Source organism: Trichechus manatus, unplaced genomic scaffold (assembly GCF_000243295.1).
Source record: "Trichechus manatus latirostris isolate Lorelei unplaced genomic scaffold, TriManLat1.0 scaffold00049, whole genome shotgun sequence".
NCBI classification, from domain to species: Eukaryota; Metazoa; Chordata; class Mammalia; order Sirenia; family Trichechidae; genus Trichechus; species Trichechus manatus.
Genome location: NW_004443985.1, coordinates 3,049,580 through 3,061,895, shown reverse-complemented (window position 1 = coordinate 3,061,895; position 12,316 = coordinate 3,049,580). Strand labels below are relative to the sequence as shown.

The 12,316-nt window shown below is 43.4% G+C and overlaps 1 protein-coding gene across 1 annotated transcript in view; it reads left to right on the top strand.

Annotated features, from left to right (window-relative positions):
- Positions 1-12,316, top strand: part of MLH1 (mutL homolog 1) — a 62,228-nt gene that overhangs the window by 44,131 nt on the left and 5,781 nt on the right. Inside the window, exons 14-15 of the mRNA XM_004377326.2 lie at positions 4,785-4,893; positions 6,727-6,790. Of these exons, the coding sequence (XP_004377383.1) occupies positions 4,785-4,893; positions 6,727-6,790 (173 nt within the window). The remainder of the gene's footprint in view (positions 1-4,784; positions 4,894-6,726; positions 6,791-12,316) is intronic.

The following is a 12,316-nucleotide window of genomic DNA, read 5'->3' as shown; positions in this document are numbered from 1 at the left end:
GGAAGCCCAGTTCAGAGGAGCCAGGGAAGGCTGATGAGACATGCGAGGGGGTTGGAAGGACATGCAGATCGCCTCCAGCGGCAGCAGAAGGCGTGTGCAGAGGCTGCTTGTCTGCACGTGAACGTTAGAACTGAGGGCCGGTTGCCCTGCCTTTGGGTCTAGCTCTGCTTGCCGCTTCTCAGAAAAACACGCTGCGTCCCAAGGTCTCGGTCATGACCTCAGATGTGTGGTTTGGCTTTGACGCACAGAAGGATTTCTGTCCGATTTTGCTGTTAGCAGAATGGCGGGGAATTGCACCAGACTTCTGGTGTTGTTGGGACACTTAGGGTAGGAATGAAATATAGGTCCTCCTCCTAATCTGGACAGGAGACCTTGAAGAGGTCCATGAAGCCCCCCAGAGCCCCCCCACGGCTGTCTTCTCTGAAAGGCTTGTGGTTGGTGGGACCCCTCCTCCCCACCCCTTGCTGGCAAGGCTGCCTTTCAGGAGCTCTGGATGCATCCGAGCATTCCGTGGAAAATCGGTACAGAGGAATCTTACACTTTTTTAGTGGATCTTTCTGCCAGTGCCTCATTTTTCAAGATTATTTGATGTTTTCTTGCTTTTAAAAGAATCGTTCTCCGCCCACGCAGAACAGCCTGTAGACGCACCGAGCTCCCACTATTTAAAATGAAGAAAACGCGTGTCTTTTTATTGGGGGGAGGGGGGCAGAACTTAGGCAACGACTGGAGGATTGACGTGTACACAAGCTGAAAAGCAAAAAGAAGAAGGCAGTGCAAATGTGGGGCGCCGGCTCGTTGCTGTCCCGGACCACGCCCTCTCTGATGTGACGTTTTTAGTCTTTTCATAAAAAAGAATATTTACACAGGTGTATACAGATACACAGGACCCAAAGAAAAAACCAGTGCACATTTGTAAGAGCACTACCTATTTAAGAAACAGAACATTAGACATGGCCCCCGGACTCTCTGTTAGCCCAAAACTAAAACCATTCCTGAGGCAAACTCTTCAGACCAAGATTAGACTGGACCATGGAACATACAGTGATACTCGTGAAGAGTGTGCTTCTTGGCTCAAGTAGATACATGAGACTAAATGGGCAGCTCCTGGCCGGAGGTGAGATGAGAAGGCAGAGAGGGTCAGGAGCTGGTTGAATGGACACGGGAAATCCGGGGTGGAAAGGAGGAGTGTGCTGTTACAGTATAGGGAGAGCAAGTAGGGTCACATAACAATGTATGTATCAATTTTTGTATGAGAGACTAACTTGAATTGTGAACTTTCACTTAAAGCACAATTTTTAAAAAAAAGAGTGAATAGATGCTCTAAAACTGTTTTCAAAATAAGTGTTCTGAATGTCAAAAAAAAAAGAAACTGAACATTGCCGTCACCTCTGAAGCCCACTGTGTGTCCTCTGCATCCCACCCTGTGCCCTTCTCCCGAGAGGTGACTGCTCCCCTCAGTTTTGAGGTCATCATTTCCTTTTATTTTGTTATAGTTTTATCACTTGTATTTGTATCCCTAATTTGTTTAGTTTTGCCAGTTTTACATAAATGGAATTACGTTGTTGTTGTGAGCCGTCGAGTTGATCCCGACTCATAGCGACCCTATAGGACAGAGTAGAACTGCCCCATAGGGTTTCCAAGGCTGTAATCTTTACGGGAGCAGACTGCCACATCTTTTCTCCTTCAGAGCTGCTGGTGGTTTGGAACCGCTGACCTTTCAGTTAGCATCCGAGCACTTAACCATTGCACCACCAGGGCATACGTATTTTTCTGCAATTTGCTTTTATTTATATATGAGGTATATTATCTGTCTGTCTGTCTGTCTGTATATCCTAAGATCCATCCATCTTATTGCGTATAGGCAGGTTTACGTTTGCTGCAAATAGGTTCCACATCATGAATATATAGCACATTTAGTCATTCATTGGACTGTTGAAGGACGTTTGGAGTTCTCAGATGGCCTCCGTCCCCGCCTTCTTCCCACACCCCTCCTCACCGTTCCGCTCTCTCCCCCGTCCCCTCTGCCGCGAGTGAATTCATCTTGGTGCCTTGGTTGGGAAGCACTGCTCAGGTATACCTAGGAGAGTTACTGCTGGCCGTGATGCACCACTTGCTTTCCAGCGGGGTGGGATTCATTTACACTCCCACCAACAGCGTGCAGGAGTTCCAGCTGCTACCCTTTCTTTCAGAAGTTTGATACTTAAGATGTTTTACCAATTTGGTAATTATTGAACAGTACCTGATTGGGGTTTTATTTGCATCTTCTTGGTTACTAATAGAATTGAGTATGTATATTTCCTCTTCTGTTAAGTGCTTCTTCAAATTTTTTGCCCATTTTTTGGTTGGATTTTTTGTATTTTCTCACTGATTTTAGGAAGTCTTCAAATATCCTAGATAGTAGACAGTTACCTGAAGATCACGTCCCCCAGTTTAGGTCTCGGCACTTGTAACTTTTTAGAATGAACGTTTGTTTTATGAACAGAAGTTCTCAGGTTTAATGTAGACAGATTTTATCAATCTGTTCTTTACAGGTTTACTTTTTTACCTTATTTAAGAAATCTTCCCTACTCATAAAGATATACTCTTCCATTGTCTTCCAAAAGTCTTATACTGAAGTCTGTAGTCTGCCTGGAATTGACTGTGTGTGTGGTGTGAGATTCACATTTTCCATGTGAATGTCTTAATTGTTCCATATACTACATCGTTACTAGCACCCACTGTCAGTTACCTAGTGCTGTCGTAACCAAAAACACCACAAGTGGGTGGCCTTAAAGGACAGAAATTTGTCTTCGCACAGTTCAGAAGACTAGAAGTGCAAATTCAGGGTCTTTATTACACTTCCAGCCTCGTCTGATCTGGCTTCATCGGGAAGCTCCTTCTTTGTCTGTCTCAGCTTCCAGTAGCTGCCCGCAGTCCTTGGTTCTCCAGTTTGTAGATGCACTTGCCGTGCATCTGTCTTCACGTGGCATCTTCCCCGTGTGTGTGTGTGTGTGTGTGTGTGTGTGTGTGTGTGTGTATCTGTTCTGCTCTTCTTGTGACTCAGAAGTGATTAGGCTTAGGACCCACCCTGCTCTGGTCTGACCTCTTTAACACGACAGAAGAGAAACCCTCTTTCCAGGGAAGATCACGTTCACAAGAACGGGGGCCAGGACTTCAGTACCTGTTTTGGAGGACACAGTTCAGTCCCTGATGCCTGCATCTTACGTGCTGGTGATTCTTTGTCTCCGATCTTTCGTGGTCTGCCTGAAGCACATCCTTTAGGGAGAGCTTTGGTGGCAAACTCAGTTCTGCTTTATCTAATCACCCTTATTGTTTTAAAACGATTTTTACTGGCTGTAAAATTCTAGATTGGCCATTATTTTCTCTTGACGCACTGAGATGCTATTCCGTCATTCTCTAGCTTCTACTGTTGCAGTTGAAAATTCAGCTATCAGTCTTTTATTACTTCGTGGATAATGTTTTTTTCCTTTCTGAGTGCTTTTAAGATCTCTTTTTTTTTTTTTTTTTTGGGTGTCCTTTGGTATCTGTCAGGTGTGGATATCGTTGGGCTTCATAGAGCTGAGTCTTCGTGTCTTTCAGCATTTCTGGGATCTTCTCAGGTACTATGTCTTCAAAGTCTCCAAATACCTCTCCTCCCTCTCCCCCCAGCTCTTCTGGAGCTTGTTATATGTTTATATTCCATGTGGCATAAGCTGTCTTCTATATTTTCTGTCTTGTTGTCTCTCTGTGCTGCATTCTGGATCACTTCTTTAGACCTGCCTTCGAGTTAATTACCTCTCTCTCCATCCTTGTCTAATCCATTGGTAAATCTATCTTGATTTTTAATTTTAATTATCATATTTTTCATTTTTAGGAATTTTATTTGGTTCTTTTGGAAACCTGATGGATCATTTTCGATAGTTTCTTTCCGCTTACAGTTTTAATACCTCTTAAGCGTACTCGACATAGTTAATTTCATGTCGTGATATTTCCAATCTCTGAAACCGTTGCAAGTCTGATTCTGTGGTTTCTTCTGGATTCTACTTCTTGGTGCTTTATTTCTTTGTATGGTTTATACTTTTTTGACTGCTAGTTCTTGGAACTTTTTGGGCGGAATTATTTGAAGACTGGGTAGAGAACTTACATTTGATTCTGCCAGTGACCTGGGGTAACGGTCAGCCCTGGTATCATTTTAAACTGAAACCTCCGTTCTCTGCCTAGGGTGAATTCTGATTGCACACGCATTCTCAAGGATATATTTTCTTTCTTTCTCCCAACAGCTACGCTCGAGGCAGGCAGGCAGCTTTTCTTTCGGCCATTGAGGGGGCGAGGGCTACGTTAGGAGACTTTGGCGTGTTTCCTTCTTCACACTGAGCGTGCGGCCCTTGGCGTCTTAGCTTCACGTGCTGGGGAGGAGGTCTCTTGTCGGACCCCCCGTTTCAGCCCATCCCTAGGCTTGTGTCTGCTGTTCTCCACCCCCTCAATGCCTGTGAAAAGCAGAGTCCTGATTCCTGAGCTGCAGGTGTCCTTGGTTCAGAGCTGGTTTTAGTGCTCTCAGTATCTCTGGGTTCCGGCTTTGTCTTAGAGTCCGGTCTTTGAGTATTCCTTGTTTTTTGGCAGTTCCTTACTACATTTTAAAAGATTGTTTTATTCCGCATTTGTCTTTGTTTTCAGCAGCCAGGTCAGTCCAGGCATCTTTGCGTGAGTGTTAGCTGTGTTCTGGTGCTTGATGTTTTGGGCTGTGAGGAGGTGCTGCTGGGATCCCACTGCTGGGATCCCGTGGCTTACCTGTGGTTTTCCCCCAGCTCTCCGGGAAATGCTGCACAACCACTCCTTCGTGGGCTGTGTGAACCCACAGTGGGCCCTGGCACAGTACCAGACGAAGCTGTACCTTCTCAACACCACCAAGCTCAGGTAAGTCGGGCTGGGTGGAAGGGCAGAGCCTCTCGGAGAATGGTGTTAGGGATTGCGTTGTGCCCCCCAAAATGTGGGTTGGAATACTAACCTCTATACTTGGGGATATAACCCTATTTGAGAATAGAGTTTTTCTTTGTTATGCTAACGAGGCCATGTCAGTTTATGTTAATGAGGCCAGTTAAGCCAATCATTTTTGAGATACAAAAGAGCAGAGTGGACACAGAAGCAAGCAGGCCCCTGGATGCAGGCATAGCAGGTGCTTTGTCTGTTTCCACCGACAGTGAAGTCTTTTAAGCAAGACCTACGTGGTTCAAATCGCTTTAAGAACTAAAAAACCAACCCGTCGTCCTCGAATCAATTCCGATGCATAGCGACCCTAAGAACTAAAAAGTACTACATAAATGGGGCGTTTATTTCACTTCTCTCTTCTATAAGTTGATATATACTTGACAGTTGTTTTTTGTTAATGATGAGTTATACAAAAGTGATCTATAGGATTCTTTACACAAAAGCGATCTATAGGAGTCTTTAGACAAAAGTGATCTATAGGAATCTTTAGAAAAAAGTGATCTATAGGAGTCTTTAGAAAAAAGTGATCTAACAGAGTTTATAAAGACAATATTCTACATTCTACCTTGGTGAGTAGCGGCTGGGGTCTTAAAAGCCTGTAAGCAGCCATCTAAGATACTCCACTGGTCTCATCCCTTCGGGAGCAAGGGAGAATGCAGAGAACAGGATACAAGGAAAAGATTAGTCCAAAGGACTAATGGACCACAGCTACAAAGGCCTCCACCGGACTGAGTCCAGTACAGCTAGATGGTGCCTGGCTACCACCACTGACTGCTCTGACCAGGATCACAACAGAGGGTTCTGGACAGAGCTGGAGAAGGATGTAGAGCATAATTCTAACTCACAAAAAAAAGACCAAATTTACTGGCCTAAAGGAGACTGGAGAAACCCTGAGAGTATGGCCCCCAGACACACTCACTTCCGAGGTTCACCGTTCAGCCAGGGAATGGACAGCCCCATAAAACAAAACGGGACTAATGAGGCACAGCAGTCCAGGGACAAGGACTAGAAGGCAGAAGGGGACAGGAAAGCTGGTGATAGGGAACCCAAGGTTGAGTAAGGACAGTGTTGATGTGTTGTGAGGTTGTTAACCATTGTCATAGGGCAACATGTGTACTAACTGTTTAATGAGAAACTATTTTATTCTGTAAACCTTCATCTAAAGTGAGAATAGCAGCACAATTGGAAGAGCGTAGTCGATGTCACTGAACTGTGCATGTAGAAATTTTTGAAATGTTGTGTCTTTGGCTATGTCTGTTTTCACCAAAAAAAAAAAAAAGGTTGAGAAGGTAGAGGGGTTGACATGTCGTGGGGTTGTTAACCAGTGTCATAAAACAATATGTGTACTACTGTTTCATGAGAAGCTATTTGTTCTGTAAACCTTCACCTGAACTACAATTTAAAAAAAAAAAAGTGATCTATAGGATTCTTTTAAGTGGAGGGGAAAGTAAGCAAACAAAACTCCTTACATTTCACTACAAGATGTCAAACCCCTTCACAGCACCAGACGGTAGGGACAGAGCCAGGCTGAAAGCAAGCCAGAGCTTGGTCCAGAGCCCTGGCTGGAACAGACACAGGGAACCGCCAGCGCTTTGAAAGGTGGAAGACCTTGTTAGCCGGTTGACCGGGTCCCCCAGCGAGGCGGAGCCCCTCTGTCCCGCCCGTGTTGCAGGCTTGCTTACTTCTCCCACTTTTCCCCACTGCTTGGCTCTCAGGCATGAGTTTGGCTCTTCCTTAAAGTTGCTTCATTTTTCTTTGCAGTGAGGAACTCTTCTACCAGATCCTCATTTATGATTTTGCCAATTTTGGTGTGCTGAGGTTATCGGTAAGTTTATTTTTCTGCTTCCCACTTCTGAAACTTCAGCAGTGGGTCATTTCTGAAAGTAGTTAAGCTCTACCCTGCTATTTTATTTGTGGTGTATTAGACTTTGAGAAATATGCTGATGGCAGCTTCTGTGTTGTATGATTTGCGTGAGGAAATATCTTTCACGCGGTTTTGTCATTTGGAAGCCAACTTAAAAAAATGCTCATTTTTATCAAGTTAATTTGTATCTACTTAAAGATATTTGGGAAGAGGTGAAAATAGAAATAAACATTTCTCTAAAGCCCCTAATCTAAACACAGCCCCTACCAACGATTTTAGTGCGTTTCTTCCAAGACTTTTTCTATTCCCAATCTTAAGTGAAAATCATACCACCTTTCTATGTAGTTTTATATCTTTGATTTTCATTGGACATATTCTACAAACGAACCTACTGGGATTTTGATTGGGATTGTGTGGAATCTATATTTGGGGAGAAAAATCTTTTGTCAGATGTATTCTTCAGTTTGCAGTTCTCACTGTCACTGTTGGGTTTTTTTAATTTTTGTTTTGTTTTGCGTTTTGGTGTCCTGTCACTTGTTGCTAGTATATAAAAACACAACTGATTTTTCTGTATGGATCTTGTATCCTGCAGCCTTGCTAAACTCGCTTATTAATATTAGTAACTTTTTTGTAGATTCTGTCAAATTTTCTGCCTGGACGATCATGTCATCTGTGAACAAAGACAGTTTTCTTTCTTCCTCTCCAATCTGGAAGCCTTTTCTTTCTTTCTGTTGTCTGACTGCACTGGCTAGAACCTCCAGTAAAATGTTAAAAGAAGTGAGGAGAGTGGGAATTACTGTCTTGTTCTTGATCTTAGGGGGGAAGCACCCATTCTTTCTCCGTTAAGTGCGATGTAAGCTCTGGGGTTTTCATAGATGTTCCTTGTCAGGTTGAAGAAGCTCCCTTCTATTCCTAGTTTTCTGAGAGTTTTTATTAGGAATAGATGTTGAATTTTGTCAAATGCTTTTCTGCAGCCATTCAAATGATCATACGGTTTTTCTTTTTAGTTTGTTAATATATTAAATTATATCAATTTTCAAAATTGGTTTTACTTTTTTTTTAACTAATATTTCACTGTGTTTTCGGTAAAAGTTTACACAGCAAATTAGGATCCCATTTAACAATTACTACACAAATTGTTCAGAGACATTGGTCACATTTTTCAAAATGTGTCAACATTCTCTTTAATTCCATTCTGGATGTTTCGTTTCCAGTAATCTGGTTTCCCTGTGCGCTTACCCTTTCATCCTTGCTTTAGAGAAATTGTCGACCATTGGGTCTCATATAGGTGATATTTTAAAGATACGTAGTACTCGCGGGTACTCTTCTTTATTTTATAAGCCAGACTGTTACTTAGCTAAAAGGTGACCTCAGGGCATAGTTTTGGTTCAAGCTTTATGGAGTATCTCAGGGCGATAGTCTTGGTGCATCCTCTAGTCTCAATCTGTCCAGTAAGTCTGGACTTTTTAAGAATTTGAGTTCTGTTTCACATTTTTCTCCCCTTTAGTGAGGATCCATCTATTGTGGCCCTGATCAGAACGATGTAGTGTTAGCCGGGCACCATCTAGTTCTGGTCTCAGGGTAGATGAGGCCATGGTTCGTGTATATTGTTAGTTTTGTAGACTAGTTTCTTCTGTGAATGTTTGGTTTCCTTCTCTTTTGCTCCTGACGAGAAGAGACTGATGGTTGTATCTTAGATGGCCCCTCACAAGCTTTTAAGACCCTAGATGCTACTCAACAGACTATGGTATAGACCATAAACTTTATGAACTGTATTATGCCAATTGATGAGTTGACCCACAAGACCATGGTCTCAGGGCTTCAAACCAAGAAATCCAATCCCACGAGGTGTTTATGTCTAAGAAGTACCTGTAACTCTGCTCCCATGTGGTTTATTATACATATGAATATATTTGTATACACATACATGCATATACATAGACATATAGATACATGTATATATGTACACATATATACACACATATATGTATATATACTCCCATTTATTTTTTGATTGTTGCAACATTATATATGTCCTAGCACTTACCAAACATGCCCTTTTTTCTTGAGTGCTTCTTAGTGACATGATTTGCCTTGATCATTTATGTTGATTTTCATAATGTGAAACCAACCTTGCATCCCTGGGTGAGCCCTGCTTGGTCATGGTGTGTTATCCTTTTATATTATTGGATTTGATCTGCTAAGATTTTGTTCTGTGTTCATGAAGGATATCGGTTTGTGGTTTTCTTTTCTTATATTGTCTGGTTTTGATACCACGGTAAGGCTGGCCTTATAGAAGCAGTTGGGTAGTGTTCCCTCCTTTCCATTTTCTGAAAGAGTTTGTATAGAGTTGGTGTTATTTATTCCTTAAATTTTTGTTAGAATTCACCTGTGAATGTATGAGAAACTCACTTGAATTGTAAACTTCCTCTTAAACTACAACAATTAAAAAAAAAAAGAATTCACCAGTGAAGCCACCTGTGCCTGGACATTTCTTCCGGGGAGGATTTTTAACTGCAAATTCAATTTCTTTCTTAGCTATAGAGCCATTTGGAGCCCTGGTGGCACAGTGGTTAAGAGCTACAGCTGCTCACCAAAAGGTCAGCAGTTTGAATCCACCAGCCACTCCTTGAAGACCCTATGGGGCAGTTCTAGTCTGTCCTATAGGGTCACTATGAGTCAGAATAGACTTGACGGCAGTGGGTTTATAGAGCCATTCAGGTTATCTATTTCTTCTTGAGTAAACTCCTTATAAAGCCATTCAGGTTATCTATTTCTTCTTGAGTGAACTCTGGTAGTTTGTATCTTTTAAGGAATTTGCCCACTTCACCTAAGTTTTCAAATTTATTGGTATAAAGTTGTCATAATCTTTTTTGTTATCCTTTTAATATCTGTAGATCTGTGGTGGTATAACCTCTCTCATTCCTAATATTGGTAATTTATGTCTTCTCTTTTTCTTGATCAGTCTGGCTAGAGGTTTATCAATTTTATTAATCTTCTCAAAGAACTAACTTTTGTTTTCATTAATTCTCTGTTTTTCTATTTTGTTGATATGTGCTCTGATCTTTATTATTTCCTTTCTTCTACTTATTCTGGGATTAATTTGCTCTTCAGTTTCAAGATTCTTAAGGTGGAAGCTGAGGTCACGCATTTGAGATGTTCCTTTTTTTCTAATATGGGTGTTCAGTTCTATCAGTTTCCCCCTAAGCACTGCTTTAGCAGCATCCCACAAATTTTTATTCTAAAAATGGCATGGTGTGGGGCGTCTGACCTCCTCTAACTTCACAAGGGGGAAGAATCACCAGCAGCATTAGCCCAAAGGCTGATTCCTGTGAGGGGGAGGTCAAATATACCTTCATCCTCCAACCTTTTTACCAATTCTGATACCAGCCATCCCTCCCACGACCCTCTCTGCTTCTCTGCTGGGTTCGATAATTCTTTACAATGGCCACAAAGAACTCACAGACCATACAATTACAGGGTTTACTAGGGAAGTAGCAATTCAGGATCAGAAACACTCAGGATACAGTTCTTTGGTCAGAACAGCTTCTCCACCATGCCCGCAGGCAGGCCTCTCCCTCAGCCCTGCTCAGGCAAGTGTTAACAGCTCTTTAGCTCCGCCAGTAAGTGCCTGGAGGCAGCTTACTCTGCTAGTAAGCCGTGGCCTGAAGGCACTCAGCTTTATCACTCCATGGGTCAGCAAGCCTAGCTCTGCCACGTGTCCAGAGGCACCCCACTTGGCCAGCAAGTCTCCTGCCTGAAGGCACTCAGCTCTCTCTCTTTTGCTCTGTGGGTTGGTACACTCACTGTAGACGCCTTGCTCCATGGGCCAGGAAGCCCACTGCGCCGTCCCATGCCAGTCTTCTCATTCTGCTGCTGCCGTTTCTCTGCTGTGCTTGCCACTGCCCCTCACCATCTCCCACTTGTCACTGTCTCGTGCCTTCTCTGGTGTTGCAGTTCCCTCCATCTCCTGGGTGTAGGAGGTTCTTAATGCGGGGACCATGTCCAGAAGACCCACTCCACTCCTGGCTCTTCTTTCTTGATGGTAGTGAGGCTCCCCCCTGCTCTGGGATTGTCTTTCTTCTTAAGCCTCGTGGGATGGCAAAACTGACCAATCCCCTTGTCAAGGTTCCATACACCTTATTTGCATAGTCCCACCCAATCATTGTTTGAGAGTCCCGAGAACACGCGTGGCTAGAAGGGCCATGTGAACTAATTCACTGCACTGATTTGATGGATTATGTTTTCATTTTCATTCAGTTCAAAATACTCTGTAGTTTCCCTTTCGAGTTCTTCTTTGACCCTTAGGTTATTTAGAGGTGTTTTTAGTTTCTGAATACTTGGGGGTTTTCCAGACATGTTATTTATTACTAATTTAATTTCACTGTGGTTGGAGAACACACTTGGATCCTTTTGCATTTATCAACACTCGTTCTAAGGCCCAGAATGTGGTCTGTCTTGGTAAACGTCCCATGTGCACTTGGAAAGAATTCATCTCCTGCGGTTGTTGACGGCAGCGCTGGGTGAATGTCAGGTGCGTCCAGGTGATGAGGATGTTCAAGTCTTCGGTCTTTATTGACGTCGCTACTTGTTCAGTTAATTATTTAGAAAGGGGCGTTGAAATCTCTGACTATAACTGTGCGTTTGTCTATTTCTCTTTGCAGTTCTGTTAGTTTTTTCTGTATATATTTTAAGGCTCTATTATCGGGTGTATAAATGTTTAAGATTGTCATAGCCTTTGGATTAATTGACTCTTCCATCATTATGAAAAAATAACAACAACATATTTTGCGTTTGTAACATAGAAAAGAAAGATGACAGCAGTAACACCAGCATCAGGAGGGGAGAAAGGAAAGAAATTCAGGCATCTTATTTTATCGTCGGGGAGCCCTGGTGGTGTAGTGGTTGGGCACTCAGCTGCTAACCCAGTGGCTCTGCAGGTGAAAGACCTGGCTGTCTGCTCCCGTAAAGATTACAGGCTAGACAACCTGTGGGGAGGTTCTGCTCTGTCTCATGGGGTTGCTATGAGTTGAAATCGACTCAACAGCACCTAACAAAATTTTATCATAGGTTTCAACCAAAAGTTCTTGCTCTTCTGACCACATACCTAAAATGTCATTTGGTTTAACTTCTTCCCCCTCCCCCTGCTTTGGTTACGGGTGAGGCAGCAGAGAGAAGTGAATCTGCCTAGTGATTTTCTAGAAATATGAAAGTGAGTGGTATCCTTAAGGCTACACAGAAGGAAAGAGCCTCCACACGGCCTCCCCCTGCTCACAGGCCTGGCCTCCGCACAGCCCCCCGCCTGCTCACAGGCCTGGCCTCTGCACAGCCCCCGCCCCGCTCACAGGCCTGGCCTCTGCACGGGCACCCCCTGCTCACAGGCTCGGCCTCTGCACGGCCTCCCCCTGCTCACAGGCTCCGCCTCCGCACAGCCTCCCCCTGCTCACAGGCTCAGCCTCCGCACGGCCTCCCCCTGCTCACAGGCTC